The sequence below is a fragment of the Aythya ferina genome (genome assembly GCF_964211825.1).
Source record: "Aythya ferina genome assembly, chromosome: 16".
In the NCBI taxonomy this organism is placed as follows: Eukaryota; Metazoa; Chordata; class Aves; order Anseriformes; family Anatidae; genus Aythya; species Aythya ferina.
The window spans coordinates 12,775,277-12,790,421 of record NC_140315.1 but is presented as its reverse complement, the minus strand read 5'-3'; the positions used below and the strand labels follow the sequence as shown (position 1 = coordinate 12,790,421).

Below are 15,145 nucleotides of genomic sequence, written 5' to 3'. Positions count from 1 at the left end.
TCTGCAGCCCTCCCACTGAGCTGCTCCCCGGGCAGCCCCACCGAGGGGCCACGCACGGCTCCCCGTCTGTGCTGGGAGGTGGCTCCGTACCTCAGTGGCGTAGGAGTCGTTCTCATCGGGCCGGCAGGTTTTGTAGCTCCGGGGATGCGCGGGGTCCGTGTCCTTGGTGTGGGTGATGCGGTAAGGGTCGGCGTCCCTAAAATCAGGCTGCTGCATGCGTGGGCAAGTTAATGAGAACAAACCAAAAGAGCGGGAAGAAAAGAAAGCCAGAAAACAAAACAATGGGTCTCCGAAACAGTAAAGGACTACAAGACAACAAAAAGGATGATGAGGAGAAGGAACTTCATCACCATGGTGGGAGACAATGTGGAAACCAAAAGGAAACACAGGATGAGACACGTGGCCTGGATTGTTTGGGGAAGGGGAAAAAAAGAGAGAAAGAGGGAAAAAATGTGCAAACACCAGTTACGGTGCCATGCAGTGACTGGGGGAGACCGGGACCTGGGGCTGGTGGGACTGTGGTCCAGCAGCATGCAGAAAAATAGGACTCTGAACAAGCGAGTGTGCTCCAGAAAGGCGCCCTGCGCCCACGGTGGGACCCGTGTCCCCAGCCAGGTCCCCATCTCTGGCTGTCCTGGCACGAACTGGCCTCCCCGGACAGGAGGGCACGGGCTGCTCTCCAGGGGAGGGTTCCCCGTTGGAGACAAAGCTGCCTCGGGGTTTTTGCTCTGCAAATTACCCCGCCTGGGAACTGTCTCAGTGCACACCAATGGGGGCTGAAGCTCCTTCCAAGTTGGGTGCCTGCAAGCCAGGCTGCGAGGGAAATTTAGGTTGGATATTAGGAGGGGAGGTTTAGGTTGGATATTAGGAAAAACTTCTTTGCTGAAAGGGTTGTGAGGCATTGGAATGGACTGCCCAGGGAAGTGGTGGAGTCACCAGCCCTGGAGGTCTTTAACAGATGTTTAGATGTAGAGCTCAGTGATACGGTTTGGTGGAGGACTGGTTAGTGCTAGGTCAGAGGTTGGACTGGGCGATCTTGGAGGTCTCTTCACCTAGATGATTCTGTGAACTTGGGGTGCTCTTACGATGCCAACTGGACAGGCTTTCAAACCAGGGGCCCATCCCAGTCAGCAAAGAGCATCACAGCTGGGGACGTTTGGCTCTGTGAGGAGCCTGCCCACAGATGGAGGAGAGCACCGAGCCGCCCCGCCAGGGTGGTACACGGCCGTGAGCCCCCCGGCCCCACCTCCCGCCCGGCGCACACTCTGTTGGAGCAGAGTCCTATCCTGTCCCGGGTGCCACGGCATGCATCGAGGCGAGCGTTAGTTGGGGGATTGCTCTGGGGAGGCAGGAGGAGGGGAACGTTACGGGTCAGGGTTTGTTCCGTTAAAGCAGGAGAAAAGAGCGAGAAGCGGCAAATAAAGCAACGAGTGCTGCGGGGCGGCCGCGGGAAGAAGCCCCGTACCTGGAAGTCGGAGCCGTGCTCCTTCTGCAGCCCCTCCTTGGTGGCCTCGTGGCTGCCGGAGAAGGGGAAGGAGTCCGCGTGCTCCTTGAGGCCGCCGGCGAGGTGGTCCACCTTCCTCATGAAGCAGCCCAGGTCCTGCTGCAGCACCCCCAGCCTCATGAGGAGCACGTTCATCAGCTTGGCGTCGCTGGGGCCCTCGCTGCTGTTATCCACCGCCTCGGCCAGCAGCCCCCCCACGCACTCGTTGTCCAGGCACAGCTTCAAGCTGGAGGTGAAGCCGTTGGCGTCCGAGATCAAGACGTCGATGGCTTTGCTGACGAGCGCCGCTTGGTCCCGGATGCCCAGCAGGGTCTCCAAGTCCTTGGCCTTGAGGAGCTTGGCGGCGGGACCCCCGTCCAGCGCCTTCCCCCCGCCAGGCCTGTCCTGCTGCTCGGCCTCGCCGCCATGCCCGTCCCTCCAGCCGGCGGTGGGGACGCACTGTGCCGAGTCCCCGGCCTCGGCGTCGGTCTCCAGCATGGGCCGGGTGGTCTGGCAGGAGGCCAGGTCGCAGCGCTGGAGGTTGGAGAGGAGGACGCGGTTCTCGTACTGCAGCTTCTTCACCTTGCCGCTCAGCTCGCTGATCTGCACCTTGGCCGTGGCCAGCTCCTCCTGCGAGGGCTCGCTGACCACCGAGCAGCTGTCCTCCGACAGCGTCACGTCCAGCTCGTGGTCCGACTTGTACTTGTTGAGCTCGTTCATCAGGAGCTTGTTCTGGTCCTCCAGCTCCAGCAGCGAGCGTCGCAGCAGGTCGGCCTCCTCCTCCACGAACTGCAGGTGCCGGCGCAGCTCCACCACCGTGTCCCCCGCGTCCCCGCAGCCCGAGGGGCAAGCCAGGAACCGCAGGTCCTGCCCCGGCAGCTCTCTGTCCCCCTGGCCCTTCATGTCGTCCATCTCGGCCCGCAGGCCACGGTTCTCCACCTCCAGCTCCACTATCCTGCGGCTGAGGATGTTGGCTTCCTCCTCCACCAGCTTCAGGTGGACCTTGAGCTCGGCCTCGCGCGAATGGGGCGAGTCGGCCAGCTCCTCCACGGACAGGGAGCTGTCGAGGTCCCCGTAGAGGGACCTGTACTTCAGCAGCTCCTCCTTCATGCCGTCGTTCTCCTTGGCCAGCTTGGTCAGCTTCTTGCACATCAGGGCCGACTCCTCCTTGGCGAAATGCAGCTGGCACTTCAGGTCCGCGCTGTCCTCCTGGGGACCGAGCGGGGACGGGCGTTAGGAAGGGCCTGGGGGACCTGAGGGACATGGGGCACCGACACCGAGGTGGGACGTGGGGACCCAGCCCAGCCCTGCCACCACATGTGACGGGGAGGGAAAGCTGCCGGGTGCCGGGGGAAGTGGCTGGAACGAGGCCTTCTTCTGGTCGGGTTTTGTTTTTCACGAGGGCTGGAAACCTCCCCAGGTCCCACCCCTCGCCCAGCCCCTTTCCTCCCAGCCACCCGTCCCTGTCCCTGTCCTGTCCCTGTCCTCGCTGCCCCCCTCGCCACACATGGGGGTGGCAGCCCCAGCCCTGCCCGAGCCCTTTAGCTTCCCGGAGCCCTCTGTGGGGTTTTGCTCAGGCCGGTTTTCAATCCTACAACAGCCAGCCCCGCTGTTTGCCCTCAGAGACCGTTTCTCAGCTACGGAGCGGTTTCTGGACAGAGGACCAGGATTTCCTGACGCCCAGCTCGTGGCTTCCTGTGCTGTGGGGTCACTGCAGCCCGCTGACCGCCTGCAGGGGACCCGCTGGTGGCACCCAGCGCCTGCTCGCCCCGTCCCCAGCACCCCAGTGCCCCTCCAGCATGGGCAGCGGTGCCTGCAGGGCTCCAGGAGCTACCAAACGCTGCAGTGCCTCCAGCCCCGAGGGGCTGCCCTGGGCTCAGGGTGCTGCCTTATTCCCCAGCATGGCCACAGGGACAGCGCCACAGGGCCACAGACCCAGCTGGGCAGACGTGACCTCAGTTCCTGTTTTTTCCAGGAAAAAATAAATAAATAAAAGCGCCCAGGCGGGCGCTTCCCCCTGCCCCTGGCATGGCCGGGGGGGCACCCACGCTCCAGGCAGCACAGGGAGCACCTCGAGAGCTCCCGGGGTGGGGGACAGAGGGGACGGAGCTTGGTTTTGAGCCTGCCCCTGCCCCAGCTCTGTGTTCTGTGAGAGCCCCATAGGGCCGGGCAGGAAAGGGGCCCAGGAAGGCACCGCTGAGTCACGGGTGGCTGCACTGGGGCGGGAGGGAGGGAAGAGGACGGGGACCCGCTGCCAGGGCACCGGCACCCCGGGGAGCCCAGGGCTGGATTCAGCTTTGTACCCACTCCTGCCCTGCCCCACGGCCCCGCAGCGGGGCCCTCAGCTCCGTGCAGACGGCAGCGAGGGGGGCAGCGGGGTGTGTGCTGCCAACTGCAGGGACACGGGGACGTGGGGCCAGCCAGGGAGCCCTGTGACGAGACCCTCCCAGCAGGAAAACCTTCGCGAGGCTCCCCGCCAGGCTTTGGGGCTCGGGTCTGCTGCCCAGACCAGATCCCATGGGGCTGCCTTCGGGAGGGGACTCAGGGGGTGTCTGAGCCCTCGGCTCCTCCCAGCAGCAGCCAGCCCTGCCCCTCCCCGCTGACAGCGTTAGGACTCAGGGCAGCTCAGCACAACAGCGAGTGACAGATGAAATCCTCCTGCTGCTGGAACGTCCCCCTCCCCGTGCTGGCCCAGCAGCCTGTCACGGGGCAGGGACAGGGGCAGCGGCCTCCAGCTGCTCCCCACGGGGTCCCCGGGCCCCCCAGGACCACCCTGCAGCCCGGCCGCTGGCACAGGCAGCCCCGGCACGAGGAAAAGGTTCAAGCCGCTGCCTGCTCTGAGGCCCCACTGATAAAGGAGACAAGGGATCCTTGAGGACAAGGAGGATGGCCCAGCACATCAATCCCTGCCTTGTGCAGAAGGCAGAGAAGCCCTGCAAGGAGGGGATGTCGCCACCCTGCACGGGACTCCCCCCTGTGCCAGGCTCAGCGGCCGGCACCACTACCTGGGGTGGGCACCGCAGCCCCTACCTGCACTGACGGCTTCTTCTCGGCCTTCCCGAGGGAGCGAGAGCCCCTTTTCTTCAGGGAATTCTGCAGAGAGAAGAGAGGGACGTTACCCACGGCCGCAGCATGGCACGCCGGTGTGCACACACACAGAGCCACCCCGCCACCCCCAGGGCTGGGGACACCGCAGGCAGGGCAGTGCCGATGGCTCCACGGCTCGTGACGGCCAGAAAAATGCCAAGGCCTTGTGGGATGAGCCCCTCGCCATGGGGGAGCCGGCCTGCCAGGCGTCGTGTCATGAGGCTTGGCCAGAAATACCCCTGCGGGCACGAGAGCAGGGAGGGAGCAGGAAGCGAGCGGCGGAGAGGCTGAGTCATGGCAGGACTCACGGGGAATCCCAGGCCGAGATGGCTCCAGGGCATCCCAGCTTGGGAGCAGCCGATGCTCCCCACCACCTCCCCACCACCTCGTCCCTGCCTGCAGGCAGCAGGGGGACACGTCCCTGGTGCCTTTCTCCCCGACCGGCTGCAGCTGCAAACGGAGACCTGGGATCAGCCACTGGCTGTCAGGCTGCTGGGGACAGCCTGCGAGAGCGTGACAGCGGGATTTTTGTCCCTAAATCCCCCAGCAATCGTCCTCCTGTCCCTCGGACTGCCCCAGCACAAGAAGCACCCAGCAGCAGGCAGCACCAGCATCCCCGGGGGCACAAGGGACGACCCCGAGGCTAGTGAGGACAGCTGAGACACGGGGAGCCCAGGCAGAGCCATAAGGGTCTAAAAAAACCCACATCAGTGTGAACCTGTCCCCGGCCACACACCCCATCCCGCTCTGCCGGGGTGGGTGATGCAGCGGGGTCGAAGCCCCCCCAGGCACGGGGGGCCGGGGGCCGCCCCGGGCGCGCTTCCAAGCTGGCGCTGAGGCCCCAGCAGCCAAAGAAAGCAGCTGTGAAATGTAAGCGGCTGCCTGTGCCAAGGTGCCGGGCTCCAGCTTTCCTATTAAGGCCAAGACCAGCGCCGGAGCTGCTGCACCCCCCCGGGGGCTCCCTGTGCCACGTCGGCATCCCTCGGCCCGGCCCTCGCCCCGCGTCCTGCGCTGGAGGTGCTGCGGCCACTGAGGCTGGGATCGAGCCCTGGAGGGGGGTGAAGGCACCTTGGGGGACACACTGCATGTCCCACCATGGAAAAAAAACTCATGGAAGCGAGAAAGAACGGGCCCGAGGGGCAAGCCCAGCCCTGCCCAGCCTCCTCCTGTTCGCCTGGCTGCTAACAAGCCGTGCCGCTGCTCTGTGCCCTCCGGCAGAAGGGAGGAGGCGGCTGAGGGCTGTTAACTCTAATTAACGCTCCGGAATAAGTGAGTAACCCCAACGCCTGGGGACGTGCCCTTTCCGAGAGTGGAAGCAAGCCCCTGTGCTCAGTGCAGAGCCCAGCAGGAGCTGCAGAAGCACCCAGCACGCCCGGCTTTGTCCCCACAGGGCTCGCCCGCAGTGACAGCCGGATTTGTCCCCAGCGCTGTCCTAGCACAGACCCTTCAGGCTCATGTGGCTGCAGAGGGGACATCTCCTGTCCCACACATGCAGCCCCCTGTCCCTGTCCCCATTCCTGGTGGCCCCGAGCAGGCAGCAGGGCTGGGCGATGCCGCCGTGTCCCCCCGGCACACCGCCCTGCGCTCAGCCAGCGCCGCCTCCCCAGGCTCCCTGGGGACCTGAGGCATTCGGGGCAGTAGGGAAGTGGGTTACGAGCGCCGTGATGGATCACACAGCGGTGCTGGCACCGGGATGCCTTTCCTGTCCCCGAGGATGGAGCGGATGGGATGTCCCCTTGCTGCACGGGGACCAGCAGCGCTCCTGGCTGGGAGCTCATCCCAGACCGACAGCACGGAGCACCCCGGTCTCGTGCAGATATGCACGTGGCTTCCCAGGACACCCGCAGGGGACCACGTGTGTGCCAGCCGAGCCCAGTCATGCCCTAAGGGACGAGCCCAAGCTGCACGAAGCCGTGGTGCAGGAGCACATCCCTCCCACGGGCGGTCAGGACAGCCCTGCTGCCTGCACATCACGGCGGCGCTGCTCGGGTTTCACCAGCATCTGCAGCACGGTTTGGGTTTCAGCGATGTGAGCAGGGCCAAGGGGCTGCCGCGGCACAGGGCCAGGACACCTGCTAGGGGCTGAGCCCTGGGGCCGCCCGCTGGTCCCCCCTCCGTGTCCCTCTCACCTCTCGGAGCTTGTCCATCTCGTTCTGCACCACCTGCTTGGCCAGCTCCGTCTCGATCAGCCGCTGGCGCAGGTCCTCGTTCTCCTCCTCCAGCCTGATCCTTTTCTTCTCCACCACCTCCAGCTCGTTGTGGAGCCGCACGGAGACGTCCTTGGCCACCTGGGGATACAAGGGGGCAGTCGTTGGGCTGGGCACAGCAGCACACTGCAGCCACAACACGAGGACAGGACCTCGTGGGCACCTCCCATCCCCAAACAGCACCCACGGAGCTCACCAGGGTGCTGCCGAGACCCCTGGGAGCAGACACCACACTGGGTCACACCCCATCCCCAGACCACCATTCCCCCCGCCCCTATTTCCAGTGGCCAAACCCTGCTTTCCTCCATCGTATCGTGGTGCTGCGGGATGCTCGTTGCCTTTTTGTGCTTTTTTTCCACGCCACCACACTGGAAAAGCGGCGCCAAAGCCGGGGGCTCACCCTGGCACAGCAGCTGCACGGCTGGGAGGGGGGCGAGCAGAGGAGCCCCGCGGAGAGGGAAAGGCGAGCTGCTGCATCGGGTTACGGAAAAACCTCACAAGAGCCCCCAGAGCCCAGCGTGCCCCGGCTCCAGCCTCTGTGGGAGGCATTGCTGGAGGTCAGCACTGCACGAGCATCCCTGAACAGCCCCCGAGCCTCCCCCCGGTGCTTGGTCTCGGGCTCCTCTGTCACCTCTCAAAAAACCGAGCTGCTCCTCAAGCCACCCCCTGGCGCCAGGACGTCCCCGGCTGCCACCGCACCCCCCCGGCAGCGGCTGTTCAGGACGGAGCACTCAGCAAACACTCCCTGGCACCGGGCTGGCGGCTGGGGAGGGCGAGGCAATGCCACCCCGCAGCAGTCACCTTGTTCCCCACGCCAGCCCAGGCCTCCGCAAGATTTCCACGATGGCCAAGAGGAGAAGCAGCTCCCAGGACCCCAAATTTTGGGGGAGCTGCACCCTGAGACCTTGCACATCTCACCCCAAACCACTTCGGGACCAATCCCCCCTCGCTCCACCCCTTCCCCTGGGCATCCCCGAACACCTGGGGCTGGGGACAGGGGGAACGTCGCCCCCCAACCATCACCTTGACGTCCTGCTCCAGGCTGTGGATGAGCTCGCCGTCTACCTGGCCGGTCTGTGCCACGCGCAGGCTGCGCCGCTCGGCTTTGCGCAGCCGGTACTGCAGGATGCGGCACGTCTTGCTGGCCTGGTCCAGCTGCTGCCGCAGCTCCTGCAGCTGGTAGACGTCCTCCTCCATGTAGACGTCCCTCATCTCCAGCATCTCAGCGCGCAGCTCCTCGATCTCATCCTGGGGGGAGATGCACGTGGCACACATCAGACCCGCAGCCCATTTCGCGTTGCCCGGGATGGCACTGCTGGGGACAGGATGGGACGTGCCAGTGCTCAGCCTGCAGGTGGGGGCTACCACCTCGGTCTCCTTCTTTTTCCCCCAGGACACCTCCTCGCTGTGCTCCCCACCCCTCCCCAGCCTTCTTTGCAAATGTTCAACCCCCTGGGTCAAGCCCCCACTGTCCCTGCAAATGGAGCAGCGCTGCTTACGCCAAGGCTTGGGAAGACCCCAGACCTACAGCTGGCTCCCTCCTCCACCAGGAAGACCCGTGGACACCATCACCCTGCTCTGCACGTGGTGGGGACACCCACGGAGCCAGGGGACAGCACCGGACCGCCTGCAGCCCATGCACATCAGCCCAGGGAGTCACCGGCGCCGTGCACAGCCCACCTGTGGCACCGAGGAAGCAACAAGAAGCACCCGAGGTGGCTGTGAAATCCCATCCGAGCCCCGTGCAGCCCTGCAGAGCCACACACCAGGGAAAGGGGGTGGATTTTACAGGGCTTTGGGGGCTGCGGTGGTGCCGTGAAAGCCCCAGCAAGCCAAGGAGCACGTGCACGGCTCCCGGCATCTCCTGCTTAAATAAACCGAAATAAAGAGGAAGATGGGGGAGGAGAGGATTCACTGCAGGAGCAGCCCAGGCAGCAGCCGCAGCGAGAAAAATGTAGGTCGTCTTGGAAAAGATGTGTCAGAAGGAAGGAGGAGATGGCAGGCACAGAGAGGAGAGGAGAGGCAACGCGGGGACAGGAGCGAGAGGCTGCCAGCAGCGGGGACCTGCGGCTTCCCCTCGTTTTGCCCCCGGGCAGCAATCGCCGAGCTGGGTCCTCCTCCACCTCCTGCCCGGCCTCGTTAGCTCTCACCCTGACGGAGCCCTCAACCTGGTGAAAAACCCCGATCTCCACCCAAATCTTCCCCGTAAACGCTCCAGCCACCGCAGCGGGTGTTATCTGCCTCGGCAAGACCCGGTATGATCCTGAAAGGGCCCGAGCATCCTTTTCCCTGCCCCCATTTCAACGCGAGATGACAAACTGGGGACGTCACCGAGACAATCCCCGATTATCCCCGAGCCAGCCAGCGCCACGGCGGCCGCGTGGCTTTGTGCTGGGGCTCCGGAGTGGGCAGGAACCGGGGGTGACCCCAAGAGGGAGCAGGGTGGGAGTGAGATGCTCCAGGAAGAGCCGGGATGGCCCCACTGAGGGGCATCAGTGCAGGCACGTGGTGGGCACTTCCCTCGGGCTGGTTCAACCATAAAACCCCGCAGGGACGAGACCCGGGATGTGCACGAGGGCTGCGAGGGCTGTGGTGCCCCCCAGGGTGACATCCCCGATGGAAACCCACCATGACCTGGGGAGCCCAGCAAAAGCCCAGACAGCCCGAGGAGCTTTTGGGGTGGGGTTGGGAAGATCTTGGGAGTTTTCATGGAAAAAAATGTGTTACACATCACAGGTGAGCAGGCAGCTTGCAGCAGCACAGGGGAAAACAACAGCTTGTGAGCAGGGACTGCTGCAGGGCAGATCCTGCACGGCAAACGTGAGCACTTGAAAACCAAACACCCTGAAGTGCCTGCGAGAAAAGAAGGGGGCATGAAATCAGATGGGGGTCCGGTGGCTTGGGAAAGCTTCCACCACTGAAGGAATTCAAACACCCGAACACGGCTGCAGGGGCAGCCAGGGCGCTGCACGGGACGCTTCCCCCGCGAGGCCGGCTGCGCTGCTAAGCCCTGGTAACTGGATTAGGGTGGGAGAGCAGAGAAACGCCACCAGGCTGGGGGAGAGCTTAGGACGACCGAGCTGATGCCCTCGCAGGCAGAGCAGCCCCGTGGCACCACCAGACAGGCTGGAGGAAACTCCTGGGAATGGCATCTTTGCAAAATCCAACCAAAAAAAAACAGATGGAGGCGAGGACAGAGCCAGCAGCAGGGAGAAACCCTTCAGAAACAGCCCGAAATCAGGGCTGGCATTGGAAGCGTGGAGCACCGTAAAGCAACGCTGAACAAAGCGTGCCACAGAGACGAGGAGGGCAAGGAGAAGCAGGGGGAATTCCCTCGGCCATTCCCCGGTAACACGAGGCACCACTTTCACCCAAAGCCCCTGCGACCCTCAGAGCAAGCGGGTCTTTTGGTGATGTCCCCGCAGGGTGGCACAGCCGGAGCAGCTCGCAGCTCCCCGGCAGGATCCCTCCCAGTATTTAGAAGCAGAAAGCAGCAGGAGATGCACAACAGAGCCACGCAAACAGCGGCACCGCTGGCAGCACCGACACCGCCAGCTTTGGGGCGCAGCCAAGCAGCAACTGCCGGCACCCAGGGATCAGCGCCATGTGAACCCCAAAAAGCACCATGTGCACCCCAAAACCTCGGTGCGGGATGCAAAGGAGGAGAGGGGAAGGATGAGAGCCATGGGGTTGTTTTGCATCGGGGCCTTTGTGCCCAGCGCCTGCCGTGCCCGTGCCGAGCCAGGGTCACCGCCCAGCAGCAGCAGGCACCGCTCCCTCCCAGATTACAGGGCACGAGCAGCAGCTTCCAATTAACTCCGAACCCCCGCCAGACAGAAGAGGGAATTATGCTGTAACTTGTTAAAGGGAAAAAAATAAAAATCAATATAAAATCAGACTGGATTTCTAAGGGAAATTATCCAGGGTGCCCTGCCAGCGAGGGGGTCCCAGCACAGCGCTCGCCCCCAGTGGGGTGTGGGGTCAGCGAGGGACGCCCCACAGGACAGCCCCGGGGGTTCCTTTCAGTGCAGAGCAGCAGCTCTGAGAGCAAACATCAGCCTCCCTGCCCTCCCCTTGCACCCTTCAGCGAGGGAAAAAAAACAACACAGTTCCCAGCTTTCCACCTGCCCCTGGAAATTCAGAGGCAAACAGCCACGGGCTCGCTGCCGGCTGGGCAGGACGCTGCCAAGCCCCTCGCAGGGCGGCTGCTGGGGGGGCTCCCATCATCAGCACCTTGAGCTGCATCCCACAGCACCCACGGCAGGGCCTCAGGAGGCCGGCTGGGACAATCCCGACCCAAATCCCCAACCCGAAAAGCAACGTGTGGGCCCCAAGGGCAGCGGCTGGCAGCGGCAGCCCTGTGGCTCGTTTCGGCACTGCTGGTGTTTTTCTGAAAGCCTTTGTCAATTTTTTTTTTTCTCTCCAAGCCTTGAGAAATCACTGCTGTGAGGGGAAGCGGGTGAGGCGTGCTTAAATATGTACATTTGATTATCACGGCCGGGGAAGGAGGCGACACGAGCTGGCGCCTCGCCCTGTCGAGGCTCAGCAGCCCACCGCGGCGTGGTGGCACCCGCATGGCCCCTGGGGACACGGGGGTGCAGCCGAACGCCCTCCTGCCCCAAACCCTCACCTCTTTAAGCACGAATTTCACCTGGCTCCAACAAATTAAAACGTCACCCGCAGCTATTCTGATCAATCTCAGGACGTGTCACCGTCACCAAGTCGGGGTCATCGGTATCCGAGGGGAGGGGAGCTGCTGCCTCTGTAGGGTCCCTGCTCGCTGCTCGACAGGGACAGGTCCCACTGTCGTTTGGTTTAGGGTTGGCTTTTTTTGCTCTAAAGCCCCAAACCCACAGATTCACAGCCAAGCCAGCAGCTCCCTGTACCCCGCTGCAGCCCAGCCCCATTTTCTGCTCCTTGCTGGAGAAGCCGGGCACAAACTGCCCAGTGACCTCTGCTTTGGTTTTTGGAGCCCCACGGGTGCACGTGGCTGGGGTTTCTGCCCAGCTGGAGCCGGTGTGTTGTGCCTTCAGGCTGGGAGAGGGGAACAAAACCCCCAAATTGCTGCTTCCCCACCCCGTGGGGCAGCGGGGAACCGTGGGGGACAGCTGGCGGGACCTGCACGGACATCCTGACCGCAGCGGGGGGGACACCAAAGTCCCTGCGATGGCCCCGGGCGCCGTGCCCTGCCTGCCAGGGACTGAGGCCGTTGCTGCTCGTGGCTCACAAAATACCCCGAGCCCTCCAGGCCCGCAGCTCGCCGTGAAGATCACGTGAAGATGGAGTAAGCAAGCGTGCGCTCGGCCGGAGCAGCAGCGTTTTCACACGCATTCTTGGAAACCGGAGGGGCCTCATCTGTATTTTTCCAGCTCTCAGTAAATCAAAGCCCTTAAGCTCTTGCTGCTAATTCTGGCAGGAGTTTGGACACCAGCTGCGAGCTGGGGCTTTGCTAATGGACAAAGGGCCTGGCTGAGCATCTCCGGCGCGGCACCCAGCGCCCAGCCTTCACCTCGCAGCACTAATCCCAGCGCATTCACAAACTCTGGCACCTGTGCTCGGGAGCTGGCCCGTTTTCCAACCTGCCACATTGAAGGAGAAGCCACCGAGCCTGCCATCGCCTCCTGCCCCCCTCCCGAGGTGTTAGCGCAGCCTGGGTGATGGCACAAACATCTCACCCAGAGCTGCACCCTGAAGAGGAGCAGAGGATACAAAGTACCCGCAGCCCGTCCACTGTTTGTGCCTCTCTGTGTCCCCAACCCCTCGTCCCCAAGCCCGCCCCGGCTCCACCACGTGCCCGCGAGCCAGCCAGGCTGGAAAAAAGCCCCAGGGAGCTGGGGGCACCGTGGAGAGCGAGCACAGGGACCGGTGGAGGGAAATGAGCTGGAAAATCTTCTCCTCAGGGCCTGGCAGCGTCAGCAGGCAGAGAGGACAGCAGCAGCATCCCACCCTGCGCCGTGCCGAGCCGTGCCACAAGCTGGGCCGTGCCGAGCTTGGGTTTCTCCACGCTGAGCTGAGCTGAGCTGAGCCAAACCAGCCCATCCCCAGCTGCACCAGGCTGAGCTGAGCTGGGCTCAGCCACGCCGTGCCAGGCCATGCCTGGTGATGCCATGCCAGGCCCAGAAGAGCCAAGCCCTGCCCCTGGGCATGACACCAGAGCGAGCCCTGCCAGGCCGTGCTCAGCGATGCCCTGCCAGGCTGGGCCAGGCCACGCTGGGCTGAGCTGAGCCGTGCCCACCTGTGCCATGCCCACCATGCCCAGGGACGTGACCCATGCTGTGCCCAGGGATGCGAGCTGTGCCCGGGGATGCTGTGCCATGCCCAGGGATGTCACATCACGCCAAAGCATGCCATGACCAACGATGCTGCACCACAACCAAGGGTGTCCTGGGATGAGATGCCATGCCCAAGGATGCCATGGGGTGCCCGAGGATGTCAAGAGATGCTGTGCCATGCACAAGGATACCCAGGTGTGCTGTAACACGCTCAGGGGTACCCAAGGATGCCCAAGGACCCTGTGCCATGCCCAGGGATGCCCTGGGATGTCAGGGGACACTGTGCCATGCCTGGGGATGCCCTGGGACGATGTGCCATGCCCAGGGACACTCTGTTATGCACAGGCACACCCAAGGAAGCCCAAGGAAGCCCAGGGATGCCCTGGGACCCTGTGCCATGCCCAGGGATGCTCTGTTATGCCCAGACACACCCAAGGAAGCCCAGGGATGCCCAAGGATGCCGTGCCATGCACAAGGATACCCAGGGGCGCTGTGTCATGCTCAGGGATACCCAAGGATGCCCAGGGAAGCTGTGCCATGCCCAGGGAGGCTCCATTCTGCCCAGGCACACCCAAGGATGCCCAGGGAAGCCCAGGGCTGCTGTGCCATGCCCGGGGACCCCCAGGGATGCCCGGGGACCCCCTGTGGCGCCGTGCCCACCTTGAGATAGTCGTTCTCGGAGCGCAGGTCCTCCAGCTCGCGGAGCAGCCCGTCGGGGCCGGCGTCCAGCAGCTCCTCGGTGAGGTCGGAGAAGGCGAGCGAGGCGCTGAGCCGCAGCCGGCTGCTGGCCATGGAGCCGGCCGAGGGCTCGTCGGGCAGAGGCGAGGCTTCGCCGGCCGAGGGCGGCGGGGGGCAGCCGGGGCTCTCCCCGTCGCTGCCGCTCAGCTCCAGCGACGGCAGCTTCGCCTCCTCCGAGGCGCTGCCCTCCGACGCCTCCGAGCCGCTGTCGCTCAGCCCGCAGCCGGGCCCCGACCCCGACCCCGCTCCCGGCGCGGTGCCGGCGGCGGCGCCCCCCGCCCGCAGCCCCCCGGCCGCCGGCCCCGCCCCGCGGCACCTCCCCTTGGCCCGGGGCGCCCCGCGGACCGCCGGCCCCCCCCGGCCGCCCCCGCCCCGGCCCGGGGCCGCCGCCGCCGCCGCCGCTCGCGATCGCTTCTCGGCCCTCGCCTCCTTCCCCGCGCCGCCGCCGCCGCCGCCTCCCGCTCGCCGCGGGGCCGCCGGGGGGTGCGCGGAGCCCCCGCGCCGGCTGCGGGGCAGCGCCCAGCCCGGCAGCTCCTTGGGCCGGGCGGGGGACGGCGCCCGCTGCAGCTTCTTCTTCTCCGGGAGCGGCGGAGGAAGAGGAGGAGGAGGAGGAGGAGGAGGAGGGGGGGGAGGAAGGGGAGGCGGTGGGGGCAGCCCCCGGGGGTCCGGCTGCGGCCCCGCGGCCTCCATCTCCGTGCCCGTGGCCCCGCGGCGCGGCGCTGGGCTCGGCCCCGGCTGCGGCTGCGGCCCCGGCTCCGCCCGCCCCCGCCGCCGGGCGGGGACGCGCACGGGCGGCGAACAAAAGGCGGCGGAGAGGGGGGGGGCGAGGGGACGGGGGGGCCGCGCTGGAGGCAACAGCGACCCCTCCGCCCGCCCCCGGCAGCCGCGGGGTAAGGGGGGGGCGGACACGGGGTAAGGGGCTTTGGGGTGGCCCCCAGCAGGGCCCGAGCATCACTATGGGTGCGGGGCGTTGGGGTGTCCCCCAACACCCCCTGAGCATCCTTATGGGTGGGGGGCTTTGGGGTGTCCCCCAACACCCCCGAGCATCCCTATGGGTGAGGGTTTGGTGGCCCCTTCCCCCATCTCCCCCCCCCCCCCACGAAGTATCCCTATTGGTGGGGGTTTGGTGGTGTCCCCCCAACACCCCTGAGCACCCTTATGCATGGGGGTCTGGTGGCATCCTGCCCCCCCCCCAACACCCCTGAGCATCCCTGTGGGTCAGGGGGCTGGCAGTGTCCCCAAGAACAGGGGTACCCCCATGGGTGAGGGTTCCCCATGGTGTCACAAGGGTTGGGGGGGCCTGGGAGATGCCGAAGGGTGAGGGTCCCCTGGGGCACTGCAGGTCCCCTGGGTGTCCC

General features: G+C 65.2%; 1 protein-coding gene across 4 annotated transcripts in view; it reads right to left on the bottom strand.

Annotated features, from left to right (window-relative positions):
- Positions 1 to 14,496, bottom strand: part of MTCL2 (microtubule crosslinking factor 2) — a 28,519-nt gene extending 14,023 nt beyond the window's left edge. For 3 of the 4 annotated variants that reach the window (XM_084537782.1, XM_084537780.1, XM_084537783.1), the window contains exons 1-6: positions 13,710 to 14,496; positions 7,801 to 8,025; positions 6,700 to 6,858; positions 4,514 to 4,576; positions 1,466 to 2,692; positions 91 to 210 (exon numbers count right to left, since the gene is read on the bottom strand). In XM_084537782.1, coding sequence (XP_084393908.1) covers positions 91 to 210; positions 1,466 to 2,692; positions 4,514 to 4,576; positions 6,700 to 6,858; positions 7,801 to 8,025; positions 13,710 to 14,477 — 2,562 coding nt within the window. In that variant the 5' untranslated portion in view covers positions 14,478 to 14,496. The remainder of the gene's footprint in view (positions 1 to 90; positions 211 to 1,465; positions 2,693 to 4,513; positions 4,577 to 6,699; positions 6,859 to 7,800; positions 8,026 to 13,709) is intronic. The other variant, XM_084537781.1, reaches the window with a different exon arrangement.
- Positions 14,497 to 15,145: the final 649 nt, after the last annotated feature.